General features: G+C 38.7%; 1 protein-coding gene across 8 annotated transcripts in view; it reads left to right on the forward strand.

Annotated features, from left to right (window-relative positions):
• Positions 1–6,671: 6,671 nt before the first annotated feature.
• The window catches only part of ODF2L (outer dense fiber of sperm tails 2 like), a 65,015-nt gene continuing 49,835 nt past the window's right edge, over positions 6,672–21,851 (forward strand). For all 8 annotated transcript variants that reach the window (XR_005215322.1, XR_005215323.1, XM_037826732.1 and 5 more), the window contains exons 1-3: positions 6,672–6,857; positions 16,338–16,510; positions 21,483–21,615. Coding sequence is in view for 6 of the 8 variants with exons in the window: in XM_037826732.1 (XP_037682660.1) it covers positions 16,401–16,510; positions 21,483–21,615 (243 nt within the window). In the remaining 2 variants the exon portion in view is untranslated. The remainder of the gene's footprint in view (positions 6,858–16,337; positions 16,511–21,482; positions 21,616–21,851) is intronic.

Raw genomic sequence — 21,851 nt, forward strand, 5'->3', positions numbered from 1 at the left:
TATACAATTTTAAAGCAAAGGAGCAAAGTGGATGGTCTAGGCAGGGTCTGGGAAGCCATTTGTGTCTGTTGAGTCACCCCCATGGTACAGATGTGCCCTGAGCAAGAAGATCAAGGACAAAAGGTTGACTGAATCACAAGTTAAACACAGAATTGAATGAGCAGAATAAACCAAGTAGCTTTCAGAGATGGTGAAAAGATTCCAGCATTGAACAAAACAGATAAACATCTCCCATTGTAGGAGGCATGGACATTCCCTGCATGGACGCTCCCCGCATGGACGCTCCCCGTGGTAAACACCGTGAGCCCCAGACATTATTAGAAATAAATTCCTCCTACTTGTATGGTGTTTTGTAATGTTCAAAGTATTTCCCCATACATTATGTCATGAGTCACAGGAACTCGTGAATTCTCCTTCTGTGGAAGGTATTTTAAAGAACAGTAAGGGTAATTATCTTTTTTGAGGACTATTTAAATGAGGCCTGGCTTGAATACAAAACTAAGATTTAGCTCATGGGTTCTCTAAAATTCATTCTGTGCATATCAGCAGTGTTACTTGCAAAGCAGAAAATACAGGTTTTACTCATACTGCTACTAGACCCTGGTCACAACACAATGTTTGAGTCTTGATTTCCTCATCTTTAAAATAGGAGGCTTGTTCTACTTACAGGTATGATTTTTATTCACATTCTTCATCCAATTCCTGTGGCAATAATTCTGCAGATGAGAGCGTCACAAAAAAAATCCCCAAAATTAATCAAAATGAATGGAAAAACAGAATTACTTTTAATGCTAAGCAATAAAGAAAGAGGAGAAGAGAATGGAATATTCCTCATTTGTAAAACAGGCATAAAATTGCCATCTTAAAATATTTTTGTATCTATTATGTATCAAATAAATAGTGTATACCATGTAGTATAAGATATTGTCATCATTACTATTATTATTTTCAGGAAGAGAAAACAGAAATGTAGGTGAAATTTTATAAAAACTTGAAAAATACCTAAGGGACTCAGGGAACAGTAAACAGAAGTAGAAGTACAAAATCTTGATTCAGTTCTTCCCTAGTCACCCCTTCTGCTTTCTTCCAAGGCCAACACTGCCTCCAACGTCTCTGAGACCTATCAGATTCCCCTGCCACCCCAAAACCCACAGAGAAGGTGGTAGCAGGTCTTTATTCTCCTCTTTCCTCTCCTGCTGCTGCTTCTAATTTCACGCCTCCTACCCAAGGATGAACCAGAAGAAACTAACTGGTCAAAAGATCTAGCAACTAAGGGTTTAGGGCTCCCTCTTCTGTTCTTGGGGTGCAGGTATCTGGGGCTCTGAATCCCCAGACAAAACTCAGCAAACAGAATTAACCCTCTCAGTCTCTCACTTCCAGATGCACCAAAGGCCACTTTCATGCCCCTAAGAATCACCTCTTCAGATGCAGATTCTGATTTAGTAGGTCAAGGTGAGGCCAAGCTCCCAGATGATGCCGAGGCCACTGGTCCTTGGACAACACAGATGAACTCCCAGTGAACATCCTGTCTAGGAATTTAATTCCATGATGACAGCTGTGGCACTAGAAAGAGGCAGTCCACGTACTTTTTAAAAAATAGTTTTACCTTTTTATGAAAAAGGCCTATGATTTCTTCAGAAGGCATGAGGAAAACATTGCATTAATTAGGCATTTTCATGAAGACATCATTGTTCAAATATTGTTTGTAAAGAAACAAATTACAGAGATTCGTGGATTTTTTTTGAAATAGTTATGCAGGTTTTAGATTATTGAAACTCACAATTGCTTATTATTAAAGCCCTTGTCTCAAATTTCATTCCTTGTTTCCTTATTGATCATTATGTGAACCATGTATAAGATTATTTTAATGGGCACATTTGTCCTATTTACATTTTTTGCTTCCTCAGTAATGTTCAACACGTAGCCTCAAGCAACTAATTCCCAAGGCTATACTTTATTCAGTCAAGGGAGATGCTCCCTTACTTTTATTTCTCCCTCTTTTCATTCATTCATTTAAAAACAAAACTGTGTTAATAACACCTCAATAGAGCTGTTAAAAACATAAAAACTGTGCTCCTATCATATGAAAGGCACGGCTCTAAGTGCTAGATATAAGAGTGAACAAAATAGATCAAGTCCCTGTCTTGATAGCGTTTACATTCTAGAGACGATAGACAACAAATACAATATACAGTGAAAAGTGTTACAGAGAGTAAGAATTCAGGTAAGGCAGAATAGCAATAAGAGGGTGGAAGTTGGAGTTTGCTCTTTTGTGTCAGGTGGTCAGGGAAGGCCTCATTGATGAGATTATCAGGAGTGAGGGAAGGAACCATGCAAATGTCTGAAGGGAAAATAGTCTAGGCAGAAAGAATAAGTGGGAAGACCTGTGCCTGTATTGTTCTGGAGTGGAATGAGCAAAGGAGAGAGAAGAGAGAGATGAAGTGGTGGTGGTGGTGGGGTACCTGGGATTGGAAGGCACTATGGCATGCAGGTGGTGTGTCTAGCACCCAGATCAGGCAAGGCTTGTCTCTCATGGGAAAGACTTGCTCTGAGAAACAGAAAATCAGTAGTCGATTTGGAGGAGTGGTGTGATCTCATTTTCTGACTTTCTCTTTGTAAAGATCACTCTGGCTGCAGTGTTGAGGATAGACTGGAGGCCAAATGTGGAAGAAGGGGCCAACTAGGCAGTTATTGCCACAAGGCAGGTGAGACAGAGGAGATGGACAGACTCAGACAAAAGTTCGGTTGTGTTCTTTCAGCCTTTCTCCAGTTTTCTGGGAAGTTCCTTTTCCCTCTCTACTGAATAATTTTTGCTGTGAAGGTAAAATAAAAGCCTGCAGCTTTTAAGCTCTTTAAGGGAACAAGTCACGTCATACTTTTTTCCTGCCCAGGAGTGCCTAGCATAATGCTGCATCCATCCCATAGCCTGTGGGAGAACAAACCCTTCATTTAGATTTCTGCAAACACCTGGGCAATGACTTTCTCAAAACTTGTTTCCTAGCTCTGCAAGTGTGATTTCTGTGCTTCAGTATATTGTCTCAAATGCCAAATGTTTATAGAGTTTTCCAAAGAAACATATATACACTTGTGTTTGTGAGCAACTTAGACTTTATTGAAGAGTTTGCTGGGAGAGGCTAAAGAGGTGTTTACATCACAGTAAAGTTTTTCCTCAGCCACATTCCCTCCTCTCTTTTTTGCTTACTTTAAAGAGCAAAACCAACCAAACAAATACCCAACCACCAACTACAAAATCCGTGCCTGGCCTCACTCAGAGCCAGTGCCCTGCTCCTTTGCATTCTTGGTACCTTCAAAAACCAGGCCAAGTGGGAGGATTAGAAGAGCTTCCCTTCAATCTCAGACATGTGTAAAGTGTTCTCTCTAGGAGAAATTCTGTCAAATGAAAGTTATTAAAGACTACTCTGGCTCAGGCGCTCATCTTCCTGGATGCCTTCAAAAGCCATTCCACTTCATCTCTATTCTTTTCTGAATTCAAAATAAAAATATTCACTCCTTTACCACACTTTTTTCTTATGACACATCATTTCTATTCTCTAAAGTTGCTACTTTCCCTTTAGCTGGGCATGGCCAGGTTCTCATAGTTCTTTCCTATCCAACAATGTCTAGTACCCTATCTGGATCCCAATTTTCTTGAATAATCTACCCACTGTGATTATTTCAAAATTTTTGACTGTGACTTGCTTGAAAATTCCAGTGAAAGCACCTGCTTAAATTGAGACTGTCTTTGATCACCTGTCTCTTTACTCCTTTTTACACACCAATTATTTTTGTCTCCCATATAAGTACTTCCTCTTTTTCTATTCTCCACCAAAAAAACTAAAGAGCAACTTTAAAAAAAAAATTACTTGTATGCATATTTTACTATATAGTTTTTAAATTTTTTTTCTTATTAGAAAGTAATGGGATGTTTCTTGAGTAGGGATATAAAGCCCAAATATTAAGATTCCAGAGTTTAAGAATATGCTGAAAATTTATTGTATTCCTTTCAATTATACAAAATTTTATTAGCATTCACTTGCTAATCCTGTATTGCCATAATCACATAGAAGCAGTAGTACAATGGTAAGATACTGGTCTTTGGAGTTAAATTGTCTGGATTGAAATCCTAGCTTTGCCTCTTACTAGCTATGTGGCTTTGGGAAAGTTACAAAATATCTCTAGGCCTCAGTTTCTGCATCCGTAAAATTGATGAGAAAATTAAATAACACATGTAGTGATTTAAACCATGTCTACGTCAGAGGAAGAGCTTAATGAGTATTAATCATTCCCACTAGTGAGTTCATCGTTTATTAGGTATTTGGTATTTTAAGTACTTTATATCAGGAGTCTACTCACTACAACCTGCAGGCCAAATCCTTCCCTCTGCCTATTTTTGTAAATAAAGTTTTATTAGAACACAGTCAAGTTGATGCAATTATGTATTGTCTACGGCTGCTTTTGTGGTAATGGCAGAGTTGCGTAGTTGCAACAGAGACCATATGGCCTGTCAAACCTAAAATAATTACTATCTGAACTTTACAGAAAAGTATGCCAACCTCTGCTTTATATTATGCAGAATTTTTGGTAGATTGTTTCATAGATGGCCAAGCATGATTGATATTTGAGGAAATGACTGGGATTTTTGGATGGACTAGGAATTAGTTTTTCTTATTTAAAACAACAGAACAGATAGAATAAATCCTTCTATCAAAAAATTCGCTATCTAACCTGATTTCCAGAACAGACCCAATTTAGATGATGAAGGATGCCATATTTACTTTACCTGGAGAATTCCATTATACAGTGTTCTAGTTTGCTATCGCCACTGGAATGCAAAACACCAAAGAAGGACTGGCTTTTATAAAAGGGGGTTTATTTGATTACACAGTTACAGTCTTAAGGCCATAAAGTGTCAAAGGTAACACATCAGCAATCAGGTACCTTCACTGGAGGATGGCCAATGGTGTCTGGAAAACCCCTGTTAGCTGGGAAGGCACGTGGTTGGCGTCTGCTCCAAAGTTCTGGTTTCAAAATGGCTTTCTCCCAGGACATTCCTCTCTAGGCTGCAGTTCCTCAAAAATGTCACTCTTAGTTGCACTTGGGGTATTTCTCCTCTCTCAGCTTCTCTGGAGCAAGGGTCTGCTTTCAACGGACATCTCCAAACTGCAGTTCCTCTCTCAGCTTCTGGGCATTCTTCAGAGTGTCCCTCTTGGCTGTAGCTCCTCTTCAAAATGTCACTCTCAGCTGCACTGAGTTCCTTCTGTTTGTCAGCTCATTTATATGGCCCCAGTGATTTAATTTAGACCTACCCTGAATGGGTGGGCCAACACCTCCATGGAAATTATCCATTCAGAGTCATCATCCACAGTTGGGTGGGGCACACCTCCAGGAAACACTCAAAGAATTACAATCTAATCAACACTGATAGGTCTGCCCACACAAGATTACATCAAAGATAATGGCCTTTGGGGGGACTGACACATACAGTAAATCTGAGACTTATGAAAGCTTGACTTTATTTTGAGAATATTTCCTCTTGAATGTCTAAGATAACATTCCATCTAACACCAGTGCAATTTCATTAAACTAAGCATTTTTCAAAAAAGGAGCCTAGATTTCACACATACAAGTTAACAAGATTAGACAGAATCCTAGGCTAGTGCTGGAAGGGTCCTCAGAATTGTCATCTTCCTTGGCCCAAACCCACCGCACCCCTCTTCCTTTTTTGGGATGAAAATTAACTTGCCAGAGGTCACCATCAGTGACAGAGCAGGTACTTAACTCCCAGTCTCCAGAACTTTTCAACATTATATGCAATGGCTACTTGTTCATTATTAACATTATATGCAATGGCTACTTGTTCATTATTAACATTATATGCAATGGCTACTTGTTCATTATTAACTTTCACACCAACTTTCTGCCGGTCAATCACAGTAGTCGGGAAAAAAGCAATGCTGTAATCAACAATAGAAAATATTCTTTCATAAAACCAGTGATGACGTAGAAGCACGTCATGGTCAAACTGCTTGGTTGATGGTTGGTTTATTTAAGATCTTAACATGATGGCACATGATTCTCAACATGTACATTGAGTAGGCACTGTATACAGTTAATATTTTTACTTCTCCAAATAAAATCTTGCCTTGTTCGTTCCTGGGGTTTATAAACCATAGCATCTGGCTGTCGCACAGACAGAAAGAACTTGAAGCCTGAAACATGCCTTGGAGATCACTGTCCGGCTCCCTCATTTAACAGGAGTAAACTGAGGCCCAGAGAAGGAATTCAGCTAAACTGCAATACCATACATTTTAAACGACCTCTCTTCTCGCCGCAGTTAACTTCGCTTTTTCAAATTTCCCCTTTAAAGAGTAAAAGGTGGCACTTCCATACAAAGGATCAGAATATTATTAAATTAATTGACCTTATTTCCCTGTGCTCAGTCAACATTTCGGTAACTAATCATAAGTGCAGTCCTTTTCGTAAAACAAAAACTTAAAAAAAAAAATTTCCCCAAGAAACAACCGATAAAGACAAAGGGCCCCACTATGGTTCCGCCCCCCACCCCAGCTAATAGCAACAAGGTGCCGGCGCCCGCTTTTCCGAACTCAGCCAATGGGCGGCGCCGGGTGCGGGTCCAACGGAAGGGGCGGGGAAGTCGTTGTCAGAGAAGCCGTCTGCCCGTTACTAGCTTAGCTTTGGTCTCGTTCGCAGGCGCTCTTCCTAGGCGGGCACTCTTCCATCGCAAGCTACGAATTCGGCTCTTCCCGATTCGCGTTTACTGCCTTCTTTCCTAGGCTTCCACCCACAGCCCTGTGCATCTCGGTCCTTCCTAGGTGGCCCAGGCCTGGAAAACACAGGTACGCACACCAAGACTCTCTTGCTAACGGTCGCAAAGCGCCGACTTTTGGGTTCCTGGGGCCCATTTATATCGGAGTGGCGGCGGGATGACGTCATGACTACGTGCTGACGCAACGGCGGGGATGTAGGCGCGGCTTGGGGCGCGGGTGCACTGTTCGTGGGAATTTTCGGCCGCCTGCTGACGGTTATCGTGTCTTGTCTGCGTGGGGGCTACGGGCGGTGCGTCCCGGCAATGAAATGCCCTCGCGCCCTCTCTGAGCTAGCTCTCAACCCCCTCTGCGCATACTCTCCACTTTCCCCAGACTGACTGTATGGTCTGGGAGAAAGGCATCAAGGCTTGTACTCCTGGAACGGGTGTAGTCCTTGGGATATCTGGGCGGATCTTAGGGAGGTGGGCTGGTCCTGAAAGGGTCCACTCACCCCCGACCTCCCCGGCGGTCCCCAGGCCTGACGGCGTTTCCTTCAGAAGTAGTGCTCCCACGTTCACGTGGCTTCTATAAGAGGCGCTGGACTGTGCTAGACTGTGAGGCTTCATAAGTGAAGATTCTCCGGGAAAACTTCGGAAATCCTTCTCTAGGGTCCTTCCACGTTTCATCGCTACGGGAGACCCCTTCAGTGTGTGATTAGCATAATATGGAAAGAGGTAGAGGTAGGCCTGCGTGCAGTGCCAGCTCTGCCAGGGACAGGTCTTGTAATCTCCATGGCTTCAGTTTCCTCATCTGTAGAATGGGGACAATGATAATCACCTTGGGTGGTTGTAATAAAAAAGTTGAAGTAAACTCAGTGACGGGTTTTGAATATGTGCTCAATGAGTGGTGCCTGTTGTTTACAGAAAATAGCCTGATGCTGTGGCTTGTGTTGGGGATAAAGTCTATTTTGGAGACAAATCTTTGTTTTCCTATCACCTGATGCACAGTAAGGTTTCAAGTGTGTGTTTTGAATGAATGAGATTCTTGCTGTAGTTCTAAGAACCACTTGGTTAGTTATGGTTAAATGCACAAACCGCAGTAAGTCTGTCTTATTTAAAATTAGTCTGATACTCTTCTGCCTACAATAAGAACGTCACGTTTGTAATTCCTTAACAGCTATCTGTTCATTTTTTTTTTTTTTGCTTCTCTTATTTCTGCTCATTTGACAATTGATGTGTATTAATGGTATAGTTTTTGTATCTGGAGCATCCAAAGGTATGAGAAAATGGTTTTCTTCTAATTGCTGTTATTCATTGTGTCTGGTCTATACAAATAAATAAGACTCAAGCAGTTAGGTATAGCAATAAGGTTGAAATAACATCTACCCACTGGGCACAAATGTGTTGGAAATAAATAGTTGTTTTCCTCTGGGCTCTGATTTAGCCGATTACATTGAAGATGATTTTGTAATAATTCTACAAGAAGTAGATCTTGAAAGAATTGTTTGGAAGATAGAGTTGGCTTTATACAAATAATTCAGCCCTGCAAACAATTTCAGGAATCGTGATTGATCCAGGTTGATTATATTTAAAAAAAGAAAGTGATGAAATAAAGAATTTTAACAGAAGACCTGATGGGAAAGCAGCCCAACAAAGCGAGCCTAGCATGGTGTCAAAGGGGCCCTAAATTTAAAAAAAAAAAAAAAAAAAAAAAAAAAAATTAAGTACTTTTGCTTCACTCAGTTTTAACCTAACCTTAGCTTTCGCTGGCAAAGTTTTTTCTCATGGAAATTAAGGCTCAGTGTGGCTAAGGGCTGTCCTTGTCAGGTGGCCAGTAAGCACTAAGAGCTGACGTTTTGAGTCTGGTCCAGTGTTCTTTTCATTTTAATGTGCTGCCTCTGAATCATCAGAGAGAGGTTAAATTGCATCCCATCTACTCATACTCTGTTTAAAGAGGAAAAAAGGATGAAACAATACTTTTAATTGGTCTAAATTTTCTATTAAAGAGATAAGCTATGATTATCTGGAAACTTAATTTATCATATGTGGAGCAATCTCTTTAGATGGTCATGGGTAAATGAGGTGTTATAGTGTTTTTTTTTAAATGTAGTTTTCTTGAGATATATTCACACACCATACAAACCATCCAAACTATACAATCTGTGGCTCCCAGTATCATCATGTGTTGGTATTTGATCACTTCTTTCTATACTGATCTCTTGCTGTTCTGGCATTTTCATTAATTTAATTTTTCATTGTTTTTTATGTTTCCATTGCCAGTGGAAACAACTTTTTGATTTCTTCAAAAATTTTTAGAGGAAAAGAATGTTAGAATTTATCCTCTCTAGGATCTTAATAACCAGTTTCACTGCTTCCACTCTCCTTCCTTCCATCTGCCTACTCTCCAAACTACCACCAGATTGATCTTTTAAAAACATACTTCTGATCTTTTTATTTCCGTGCTTAAAATTATTTAATGACTTACCTTACTTTCAGGAAAAAAAAAAATTCAAGCTCTTGAACTTGGCATACATTGACCCCTCTTGTCATGTCCCCAGCTTCATCCCTTGCCACTTACCTACCCCCTTGCAAATCGTGGTCCCTCATGACTCCTTGCTCTTGCCCATGCTGTACCCTCTGCCTGGAATACCTTTTCCACTCCTTTTCCCTAGCTCTGACTTCTGCAGGACTCAGCTGAGGTTCCACCTCTTTGGTAAGTCTTCCAGCATCCTGCCATGTGTTCTCACAGCACCCCTTTATTCCCCTGTTACAGGTTTTAGCAAGTGGATCTAGTGGTCTGGTCACTCATCTGCTGTCTCTTTAGACTCATAGTCCATGCATACCAGTTGCTCAATCTTATTTATTCCTCATTTCCTTGTATGGAACTTTTAAAATATTTTGACTAGAAATTGAATTTGTATGGTTTTACAAGCCGGCTGAATTAAGGCATATTTGTGAGTTACTTTCTGCTGTGTAGATCCTTATATTGATTTATATTTTCAGTATTTCATGGCTTTTGGTTCAAAACTGAGTTCCACCACTTCCTTAGTTGTAATCTTGGGCAAACTATTTAAGCTTTCTAAGACTTGGTTTCCTTGTCTTTAGCTTGAGGATCTTAGTAACAACGGTGTAAAGCTTTTGTGAGAAGATGTTTATAAGGTCATTCAGTGCTCCACTCAATATTTGGTAGCAGTTATCATTATCATGTTTGAAGAGAAGAGAAATGTTTCACTCTCTATCTGGTAAAGGATGTTGACTTAATTATTTGGGATTATACAATGTTTTGAACATCTTTGGGACTGAAGGGTGAGGGATATGATATGTGCCCTCATAGAGTTGATTGCCAGTCTAAAAGAAACTTAAATATGATTGTTTATGGAACAATTAAATTCTAAACTATACAATTCTGAATTATTAGGTATTTAGAGTTCAAGAGATTGCTTTAGGAGGGAGGTGGGACTTGGGCCTTGAAGTATTTGTATATATTTTATACTTACAGGATCAGTCACTCTTGCTGTCAACTCTTTCCCTGCCCCCATATTATCCAATCTGCAACCCGTGTTTTAAATTTTAATTAAATTCCTCTTTATCTTTATTCACGGGAGAGAGGCATTAGCTAATTAGTTATCTAAGTTAATGTCCCAGGCTTATGAAAATGTTTGTTCTGGTTTTGGTAGTTTTTACTCGTGAGACCTAATTTCTTGCTGTGGTTATTTTTTTTTTCTTTGCATATTTCCCACTTTCCTATATACTTTTTCATTATGGAGTTTAAAATGCCATACAGTTAGTTCTCTAGTAAAGTTTTGCCTAGTGCCCAGGATAGTGGGAGAAACGGGCAGTATTCCTTCATCTCTTTGTGTTCCTTAATGAATATTTCATAGTGAATTTTTAGTAGAGGCTGTATGTTTTTGTTTGAAGCCAACGGGAGCCAGTTTTCCAAAAATTAGTGTTTGGCAAAACATTAGAATATACAAGATTTATATGCTTTTCTTTTCAAAGACATTAGTTTTAAGTACATATTTGTCAGAAGCTGGTTTGTTTACTTACACCAATCTAGGTATAGGAAGTTCATGGACTATGTTCATTTTTCTGACCATGGCCAGCATTATGCTCCTGAACAGACATCCCTCAAATGCTTTTTGTTGGCCAAACTGGGACATAGTTTAGTGAATATAGCTGGATCGGCATAAACTCTTGACCACTCCTGGAAAAGGCTTAAAGTATATGCCTTTTTGGTAGAGGACTGGTAAAGTCATCCCTATATAGGAAATTCAGTTTTTTAAACATTTGAAATTATTTAAAAATTGCTCGTCTTTAAGGATTTGGTCAGTAAATATGTGTGCAGAACAAAGTCTTTGTTTCACCTCTAACAAGTTGTACACAAGTTCAGTATATCTGTCAATAAAGATAAGACTTTTTATGCTAAAGAAAATGATTACATTGTTCTGCACACGTTTTTGTTTATAGTATTGTCACAATGTGAAAATCGTGGAGTGTCTTGGAACCTCTGAACAGCCTTTATCCTGGAAAATATTTCTGGATTGTAAGAATCTGATTGTTGATAACTTCTGTGGAATATATCTGATATGCATTCTCTGCTTCATGCTTTGAGCAATCAGCAGTGAAAATGTTTTAGAACATTGGGCTAAAAGTCATTCTAAAAATCCCTATTCGTAAGTGTTAATTTTACTAGTTTATCATTTTAAAATACGATATGGTTACCTATTATAGGGGATGAAGTAGAAAAATTTTGTTTATGATTTTCTCTAATAAAACTTTTAGAAAAATTGTATATGTAGCTGCCAGTAGCTCACAAAACCAAGTAATAACTCATTAAAATACTGACACCAAACTGAATCAAATTGTAGAATACATTTTCTACAAATTGAAGTTCCCTGTCTCCTTACATTGTTTTGTAGAACTTGTATTCTGAGTGTAGGGGCCATTGTTTTAATAGTTACCAAAGAGATGAATAAGTAAAAAGCAACACAGTCTTTACTCATATTCATTAACTGCTCAATAATCCTCTCCTTCAATTATTGCTTACCTTTTATAAGACTCGCAGGTGCTGAGGATTCAAATATAAGCAAGACATTTGTGCTTGAGATTCTGGTCTACAGAGAGACAAATGTTTAAATAACCGAATGGGTAAAAGATAAATAAAAATTCCTTTCTGAGTGGGAGAGTATTGCAACTGAAAAATCGGTAGATGATAGTTCTCTTGATTGAGGTGACATATCTAGAGCATGTATTTCTGAACCCTTAGATTTGGCTTTTTCCTTTGATTTTGTGTATCTGTATATTTTTAATTCTTCTAAACTACAGATAGCTCAAAATATTGTTATGGTCTAATAACAGATGTTGCATGTTTGCAGAATTCAAATGGATTATGTTAATCTATCTGTAGATTATTAGCTGTTTCTTTGGGACATCTGTTGCTGGTATTTCAAATATAGGAGCATGCTTTCTATTAACTTATATTCTAAATATTTATCCTTGCATTATGTAAAACCTTCAGGCAAAAACAAACGCATTTTTACACTATGGAAGGTTTCTGGATTGTTAACTAGATGTTTTGACTAAACTTTCAACCTGTAATTTCATGTCTTCATATAGTATTGACAATTCTTGAACATAATGTATTTTATAATACAGAAATATAAAAATAAATTCAAAAGGTAAATATCTCTTAAAAATGCATAAAACTTTTAAATATTGTGTACCAATGTAAAATAAAGTCAGGAGGACACATTATCGTATGTTAGAGTTGTGAAAACACAGCTTTAATGGTTGCTAACGTTTTAACTCATTACCTAAAATGGAACAGTGGTGAAGACATTAATCAATATTCCCTTAAGAAAATATCCCCATGTTTCTGTGAAAACAATTAGATAATTTAGTACAATTTGAAAGTAATGTCATCTGTATCTTGGTTATTACCAAAGAAATATCCTAGATTGATCTGGGAAATGGGAATAAACGGATTTGATTTTAAAAGGCCAACTTTCAAAAGAAAGTGCTATTTTTTTTTAATAGCTGTTCTTGCCAAATACTTTCAAAAGTATCTTGATGTGCTCACAGACATAGGGGACTGATGGATGGATGGGCTGAGCTTTCTACCATAGGACTTGCCCTCGGGAAGACTGTTGCTGCAAAGGAGAGGCTAGGCCTGCCTGTAATTGTGCCTAAGAGCTTCCTCCTGAGTGCCTCTTTGTTGCTCAGATGTGGCCCTCTCTCTCTAGCTAAGCCAACTTGGCAGGTGAAATCACTGCCCTCCCCCCTATGTGGGATCTGACACCCAGGGGAGTAAATCTCCCTGGCAATGTGGAATCTAGACCCAGCATCACGGGATGGAGAGTGTCTTCTTGACCAGGAGGGTGATGTGAAAGGAAATGAAATAAGCTTCAGTGGCAGAGAGATTCCAAAAGGAGTCAAGAGGTCACTCTGTTGGGCACTCTTATGCACAATAAAGACAACCTTTTTTAGGTTCTAATGAATTGGAATAGCTAGCAGTAAATACCTGAAACTATCAAACTGCAGCCCAGAACCCTTGAATCCTGAAGACGATTGTATAGAGATGTGGCTTATGAGAGGTGGCAGTGTGATTGGGGAAGCCATATGGACCACACTCCCCTTTGTCCAGTGTATGAATGGATGAGTAGAAAAATGGGGGGAGGGGGGCAGGACACCCAGTGTACTCTTTTACTTTAATTGTTCTTTTTCACTTTAATTTTTATTCTTATTATTTTAGTGTGTGTGGTAATGAAAATGTTCAAAAATTAATTTTGGTGTTGAACTCACAACTATATAATGGTACTGTGAACAACTGAATGTACACTTTGTATGACTGCATGGTATGTGAATATATCTCAATAAAATTGAATTTAAAAAAAGTATCTTAACTTTCCACAGTTCTAGGCATAAATAAAATATATTTCCTATTGGTTGGATTTAATGAAACTGAAAACCATAGTTAACCCATGGTTTTTCTATCTGTTTTCTAGTCCTGCTAGATTAACATATTATTGAAGTATTTCAAGAAATACATTAACAAAAGTAATTACACTCTTGTAAAATGTAGAAAGTAGCAAGCCCTTTGTAAAGTGTGTGAAAAATGGCATTTGTTGAATGATATTGTTTTAGTTTGCTAATGCTGCTGGAATGCAAAACACCAAAGATGGATTGGCTTTTATAAAAGGGGGTTTATTTGGTTACACAGTTAAAGTCTTAAGGCCATAAAGTGTCCAAGGTAACACATCAGCAATCAGGTACCTTCGACTGGAGGATGGCCAGTGGTGTCCGGAAAACCTTTGTTAGCTGGGAAGGCATGTAGCTGGCATCTGCTCCAAAGTTCTGGTTTCAAAATGGCTTTTTCCCAGGATGTTCCTCTCTAGGCCGCAGCTCCTCTTCTAAATGTCTCTCTTGGTTGCTCTTGGGGCGTTTGTCCTCTCTTAGCTTCTCCAGAGCAAGAGTCTGCTTTCAACGGCCATCTTCAAACTGTCTCTCATCTGCAGTTTCTGTGCTTTCTTCCAAGTGTCCCTCTTGGCTGTAGCTCCTCTTCAAAATGTCATTTTCAGCTGCACTGAGTTCCTTCTGCTTGTCAGCTCATTTATATGGCTCCACTGACCAAGGCCAATGCTGAATGGGTGGGGCCATGCCTCCATGAAAATTATCCAATTAGAGTCATCACCCACAGTTGGGTGGGGCACATCTCCATGGAAACACTCAAAGAATCACAGTCTAATCAAAACTGATACATCTGCCCACACAAGGTTACATGAAAGATAATGGCGTTTGGAGGGACATGATACATTCAAACCAGCACAGGTATTTTGATACTGTTTTGAATTAATATCATAATAAGTGGTAGTTATAATTTCAGTTTTGTCTTTTAACAGTTATGCTTTTTTTTTTTTTTTTTAATTCAGTTTTATTGAAATATATTCACAAACCATACAGTCATCCATGGCATACAATCAACTGTTCACAGTATGATCATATAGTTATGCGTTCATCACCACAATCTACCTCCGAACATTTTCCCTACATCAGAAAGAATCAGAACAAGAATAAAAAATAAAAGTGAAAAGAGAACACCCAAACCATCCCCCCATCCCACCCCATTTGTCATTTAGCCCCTACTCCCATTTTTCTACTGATTTTTTTTCAATTTTTTAACTTTGTTTATCAAAAAATTAAAAACAAACAGGCAAACAACAACCAAAAAAACCCCACAACATTTCAAACAAAGCAATGGATTAAGGAAAACAAATAACCTAAAATAACTACTTTGCTTCCAATATGTTCCTACCATACCCCAAGAAAATTAATAAACCATGTCCAAACAGAGGAGTAAGAAAAACAAATAATCTAAAATAACTACATTGCTTCCAACATGTTCCTTCCATACCCCAAGAAAATTAACAACCCCTAAGAAAACAAAGGAATAAGAGAAAAAAAAAACCTAAAATAACTCTATTGCTTCCAACATGATCTTACTATATCCAAGAAAGTTTACAAACCATAATCATAATCATAATCTGTTCGTATTAGATTATCATTCCCCCTCCACTAATTGGTATCTCTAGGTCCCCTACATTCTACAGTGTAAAACATTGTACATTTTTCACAGAATTCACATTAGTGGTAACATACAATATCTCTCTTTTTGTGCCTGGCTTATTTTGCTCAGCATTATGTCTTTTTTTTTTTTTTTTTTTTTTTTTTAATCTTCATTTTATTGAGATATATTCATATACCACGCAGTCATACAAAACAAATCGTACTTTCGATTGTTCACAGTACCATTACATAGTTGTACATTCATCACCCAAATCAATCCCTGACACCTTCATTAGCACACACACAAGAATAACAAGAATAATAATTAGAATGAAAAAGAGCAATTGAAGTAAAAAAGAACACTGGGTACCTTTGTCTGTTTGTTTCCTTCCCCTATTTTTCTACTCATCCATCCATAAACTAGACAAAGTGGAGTGTGGTCCTTATGGCTTTCCCAATCCCCTTGTCACCCCTCATAAGCTACATTTTTATACAACTGTCTTCGAGATTCATGGGTTCTGGGTTGTAGTTTGATAGTTTCAGGTATCCACCACCAGCTACCCCAATTCTTTAGAACCTAAAAAGGGTTGTCTAAAGTGTGCGTAAGAGTGCCCACCAGGGTGACCTCTCGGCTCCTTTTGGATTCTCTCTGCCACTGAAGCTTATTTCATGTCCTTTCACATCCCCCTTTTGGTCAAGAAGATGTTCTCCGTCCCACGATGCCGGGTCTACATTCCTCCCCGGGAGTCATATTCCACGTTGCCAGGGAGATTCACTCCCCTGGGTGTCTGATCCCACGTAGGGGGGAGGGCAGTGATTTCACCTTTCAAGTTGGCTTAGCTAGAGAGACAGGGCCACATCTGAGCAACAAAGAGGCATTCGGGAGGAGGCTCTTAGGCACAACCAACAGTTATGCTTTTATGCATGCTTAGGATCTTTATCTTAATAGGGTAATGACAAAATAAGAATCTCTACTGAATTGCTGTTTAATAACTAAAATATTTCCCAGCTTTCAGCATATATAAAGAAGTTGTTGTGGAAGCTGCCTCTATATAATCCGTGTACTGAATTTATGGAGAAACCTACACATGATGGAAGTCAATCAGAAGTGTTTTCCCATCCTGAAAGAAGATCAGAGAGAGAATATCTACCACGGCGTGCAAGTGAAAGTCATCTCAGTGGGTAATGTCATCAGTAGCAAGGGAAATCTAATTTTCTCATTTCAGATTTCATGTTTTGTCCATAATATAAATTATTTGCATCAAATACAGCAGTTTTTCGTGAGTATCTTCTTCATATTTTTAGTTAATCTGATTACAGGTATTTTTTGGAGTTTTAGTGAAAGCAATTAACAATATAACCATACTTATTAAGAATTTCTAAATTAAAGCTTTTAAACTAAGATAAATGAAAACAAATACTGTGGAGTATCAGAAAAACAGCTAATGAGTACTAATTCACTGTCATTTGGTATGTTGAGGGAAAAATTATATTTTGTCATATTAATGTTTTTTGCTTTCTGCACATGGTTTGTAATAATGGATAAGTGTCATTGGTAGCTGGCATCTTTCTAGGCCCATCACGTTCAGCCAGTGAGACTCACAATCCACCTCAAAGGATGAGCCACTGCATTGTGTCCCATAAAGGAAAAAAAAAAAGCTGCCTGTTAAACAGTGACACGATGCTTTCTTATCTCTTGGAATTTTATTTATACCTACTGAAAAAGTTCCTTGAAACCTAAGAGACAGATTTTTTTAATCCAGATGGCTCTGTGCTTACATAAAAGTAAAATGTAACTGAAATAAGTTAGTTAAGGTATTCCCCAAATTTCTTTATATTTCAAAGTCTAACTCTTCAGAGTCACTTTTTGAGTTAGAGTTTTCCTTGCTGTTAAGAGCATTGGTGATAGAGTATTTCTTAGAAAAATCTTTCAATGAAGGCAGATTGCTTGGTGCTGGGCTCTTAATTATGTATAGCAAGTGTACTTTGGAGTCCTGCTTCTGGAAAGTTGCTAAATGTTTCTGCTTCACAAGCACTCTCACTCCCTCCCCATGACCCTTTGTTCCTACAGGTTAAAAAGTGCTGTATCCTTACCACGATAGTCTTCAAAGCATTGGACACTCATTCTTTTAGGTTTTGGTCATGTGCAGGCAATGGCAGGTCAACACTGCCTCCTGACTGACAAGGATCGTAAGAAGCATCCTGATTTCAGAACGAAAAAAAATACTTATCTTAAAATAATAACACAATGGTATCTAGACAGAACATAATCAAGAAAGCAATTATTACCAGTTTGGTTTTGAATGATAATATGTATTCTAAAACCAAATGTGAAAAGATTTTTAGATAACTTGGGAATTTTAGTTTTTTGTTTTCCTTTTGTTTAGCTTATTCATTCTTCTGAACAAAATGTTTGTGAAGAACCCTAAGCTTCAAGACAGGGTTTGGAAATAAGGTCTAGAAAGATGAATCTTTTGTTTTATAGTAGGGGAGAGGAAAAGGAAGAAGAAGAAAAAAAAACTATACATTCCTACACATCCTTTTACAAGCCAAAAAGAGGATATTAAATAATTGTCTATTAAGCATAGCACAATGAAGTGTTGTTTTTGTCCTTTGTATTTTACATATCTTAACATTTTAAAAACTATCTATGTAGAAACCAAGATGGTGGCTAGATGAGACAGGGCTAAGGAACTTCTCTGTGGAAAACACTAGATAAGGACCAGAGAGTAACCCAGAATACCGGTTACAGCAATGTGCCAGCTGAATGAGATCTGCTAGTTCCCAGGGGCTGTATACTTGGTGAAACTGGGAGTCTGCATTCTGAAACAAGTGAGTAAGCCGGCTGGAAGTCCCGCAGCCATGCGGTGATCCAGGGAAGCCAGGGTTTGGAGTCTGGGAAAAAAAGAAAAAAAGAAAAAAGGGGAAAACCCAGGAGCAGCTGCAGTTGCGAGCAGCTGCAGGTGTGATCGTGGGAAACACGCGGTAAAACGCAGCAAGAGGGGACTGGGCCGGCCTCTCTGTGGCCTGGAAGATAGACCGCTGCAGATATCCCTGGGGCCGGGGGAATGGAGCGGAGAGGCAGAAGCCGAAAGAATCCCCGAGGCTAGCAGCTCGCTCCTGGGAGGGCTGGACAAACTCCTGCCTGGGGCCGTGCCCACAGCCCAGAGCCCCGCCAGTTGTCCCGGAGCTGGGAAGGAGGAACTGTGCGAGGAGGAGGGTGTGGAGACGCCCCGTTTGGCCATTTTTGCATAAGGCTGAAAGCGAGCTGGCTTGGCCCGGGGTCCCGGGGCTTCCCTTGAGGGATGGCGCGCGCTGATGACGTAGCGCAGCATTCTCTCAGCAGTGGTCCTGGAGGAGCGCGGCTGGGCAGGGGGACCTGCTGGGAGATCCCAGAGACACTACGCCAAGTTTGTGGGACATCGAGAGAGAGGGACAGGGGCTGGGGCTGAAATGAAATGAAGGCTTGGTCTCTTGCGGCAGCCTTGAATCTCCGGGAACCGGTGGGATTTGAATATTGAGGCTGTCCTTCCTTCCTGACCACCCATACAAGCGCCCCGCATTCAGGGCGGACAGCTCCAGGCACACACCCAGGCTGAGTTCTCTGGCTGGACCCCACAAGAGGTGAACTGACTTGAGAGGTATAGGTGACTCACAGACGCCATCTGTTGGTTGGTTAGAGAAACTGTATGTCACCAAACAGTGTTTCTGAAAAATTAGATAGGTTTTTTTTTTTTTTTTTCCCCACAAATTAAAAGAACCCTGTTGAGCAGAGCAAATGCCAAGAGGCCAAAAACAACAGAAAATCTCAATGCATATGATAAAACAGACGATATGGAGAATCCAACTCCAAACACACAAATCAAGTTATCTGAAGAAACAAAGTTCCTCGCAGAATTAAAGAAACACAATCGAGGAACGAAAGCATGGCAAAGGATTTAAAGGGCATCAAGAAGACCATGGCCCAGGATATAAGCTACATAAAGAAGACCCTAGAAGAGCATAAAGAAGACATTGCAAGGCTAAATAAAAAAATAGAAGATCTTATGGAAATAAAAGAAACTGTTGGCCAAATTAAAAAGACTCTGGATAATCACAATACAAGACTAGAGGAAGCTGAACAACATCTCACTGTTCTAGAAGGCCACAGAACAGAAAATTAAAGGACAAAAGAAAGAATGGAGAAAAAAATCAAAAAAATTGAAATGATCTCAGGGAAATGATAGATAAAATAAAACGTCCAAACTTAAGACTCATTGGTGTCCCAGAAGGGGAAGAGAAAGGTAAAGATCTGGAAAGAGTATTCAAAGAAATTGTTGGGGAAAACTTCCCCAACCTCCTACACAATATAAATACACAAAGCATAAATGCCCAGCGAACTCCAAATAGAATAAATCCAAATAAACCCACTCCGAGACATATTCTGATCAGACTCTCAAATACTGAAGAGAAGGAGCAAGTTCTGAAAGCAGCAAGAGAAAAGCAATTCACCACATACAAAGGAAACAACATAAGACTAAGTTGTGACTACTCAGTGGCCACCATGGAGATGAGAAAGCAGTGGCAGGACATATTTAAAATAGAGAGAAAAATCTCCAACCAAGAATACTTTATCCAGCAAAACTTTCCTTCAAATTCGAGGGAGAGCTTAAATTTTTCACAGACAAACAAATCCTGAGAGACTTTGCCAATAAAAGACCTGCCCTGTTTCAGATTCTAAAGGGAACCCTACCAACAGAGAAACAACAGAAAGAAGAAAGAGATACAGAGAATTTTAACAGAAATATATAGTACCTTACATCCCAAAGCACCACGATACTCATTTTTCTCTAGCGATCACGGATCTTTCTCCAGAAGGGACCATAAGCTGGGACATAAAACAAGCCTCAAGAAATTAAAAAAAAAAAAAAGAAAAGAAAATTGAATATACTCAGGGCACGTTCTCCAGCCACAGTGGAATACAAATAGAAGTCAATAATTTTTGAACTGTAACTCCACTATTTACTTCCTACATGATATAAATTACACAAACCCTAATGAGAAATCAGTGGTTTTGAACTCAATGTAAAATATGTAATTTTACACAACTATATAAAGGTAGGGGAATGGAGGAGTATAGGAACATAGTTTATGTGTACTATTGAAGTGGAGGTGGTATCTAAGAAAAACAAGATTGATATGGATTTAAGAGATTAATTTTAACCCCCACAGCAAACACAAAGAAACTATCAGAGAATGTAACCATAAAGATGAATTGTAGAGTTTGGGTTAAGAGAAATGGAGAAAGGGGCAATGGGGAGTTAAGAAATGAGGTTGGAGTTGCTGTTTGAGGTGAAGGGAAATTTCTAGTAATGGATGGTGGGAAAGAGCATTACAACATTCTAAATGTGATTAATCCCACTAATGGAAGGCTAGGGAGGGGGTGGAATGGGAAGATTTAGGCTGTATATATGTTCCCACAACCAAAAAAAAAAAAAAAAAAAAAGACAGTCTAAATAGATGATTGAATGCCAAGGATGAACTTGGATGGAATTAGAGGATAGAGGACAGGTGGCTCATAGGGACACAGTTGAGACATAAGGTAAAGGAAATATAGAATGTAATCTTTGTATCATTGTTGAACCTGTGGTACTTCTTAGCTGCGCTTAATGGGATTGCATAAAAGAATGTTCTTGTTCATGGGAATTGTATAAGTGAATTATAGTGTTTGTTCAAGGATGTGTGCAGCTAGCTTTCATATGTTCAGAAGACAGAGCAATAGATGATGGATGATAGATAGGGAGGGAAAGAAATAGTGATGTGACAACATGTTAAGGTTGGTGGATTGAGCTATCGGGGGAGGGGGGTCAGGGTATGATGGAATTCTTTGTATGGGGTTAGTATTGTTTTTGCAACTGTTCCTATAACTTTGAATTTATTTCAAAATAAAAAAAAAATTGTAAAAAAAAATACTATGTATAGAAAGTATAGAAAAAATATGGAAATATAGACAGTGAACATTCATCTATTTCAAGTGATGATTTATTGTTATATGTTACAGAACAGTTTATGGAACTGTAGTATTTAGTCAGGTTATGCTATATTTGCATAGAAAGTATAACTGGTTTATGTGACAAATTTAACTTAAATTTTATTTGTGTGTGTGTGTAATTAGCCTGAAGCAAGACATCCTAAACAAAAAGACTGAATTGGAAGCAGCACTTAAGGAAGCTGAGTTGGCAACCTATTCTATAGAATTGCTTTTGCCATTATTTAAGGGCACGATTGAAGATATTAATTTTGAAAATGTGAGTATTTGACTTGTGAGCATTTAACAAAATAAAGAACTAGTATGATAGTCAGAATGTATTAACCGAGGTCTCAGATCTTAAATAGGTGTGGTCACATATTGGTATTTGATACAAACAGTGGGAGTTTATCAGTATTCTTTATTCCTATGTCATTATTTTGCTAAAAGATAATCTGAGGCCCATACCTGGTGATAGGCTAAGCTTGAAACTATATATCTTCATGCATGACTTAC

The sequence above is a fragment of the Choloepus didactylus genome, chromosome 2, assembly GCF_015220235.1.
Source record: "Choloepus didactylus isolate mChoDid1 chromosome 2, mChoDid1.pri, whole genome shotgun sequence".
Lineage (NCBI taxonomy): Eukaryota > Metazoa > Chordata > Mammalia > Pilosa > Megalonychidae > Choloepus > Choloepus didactylus.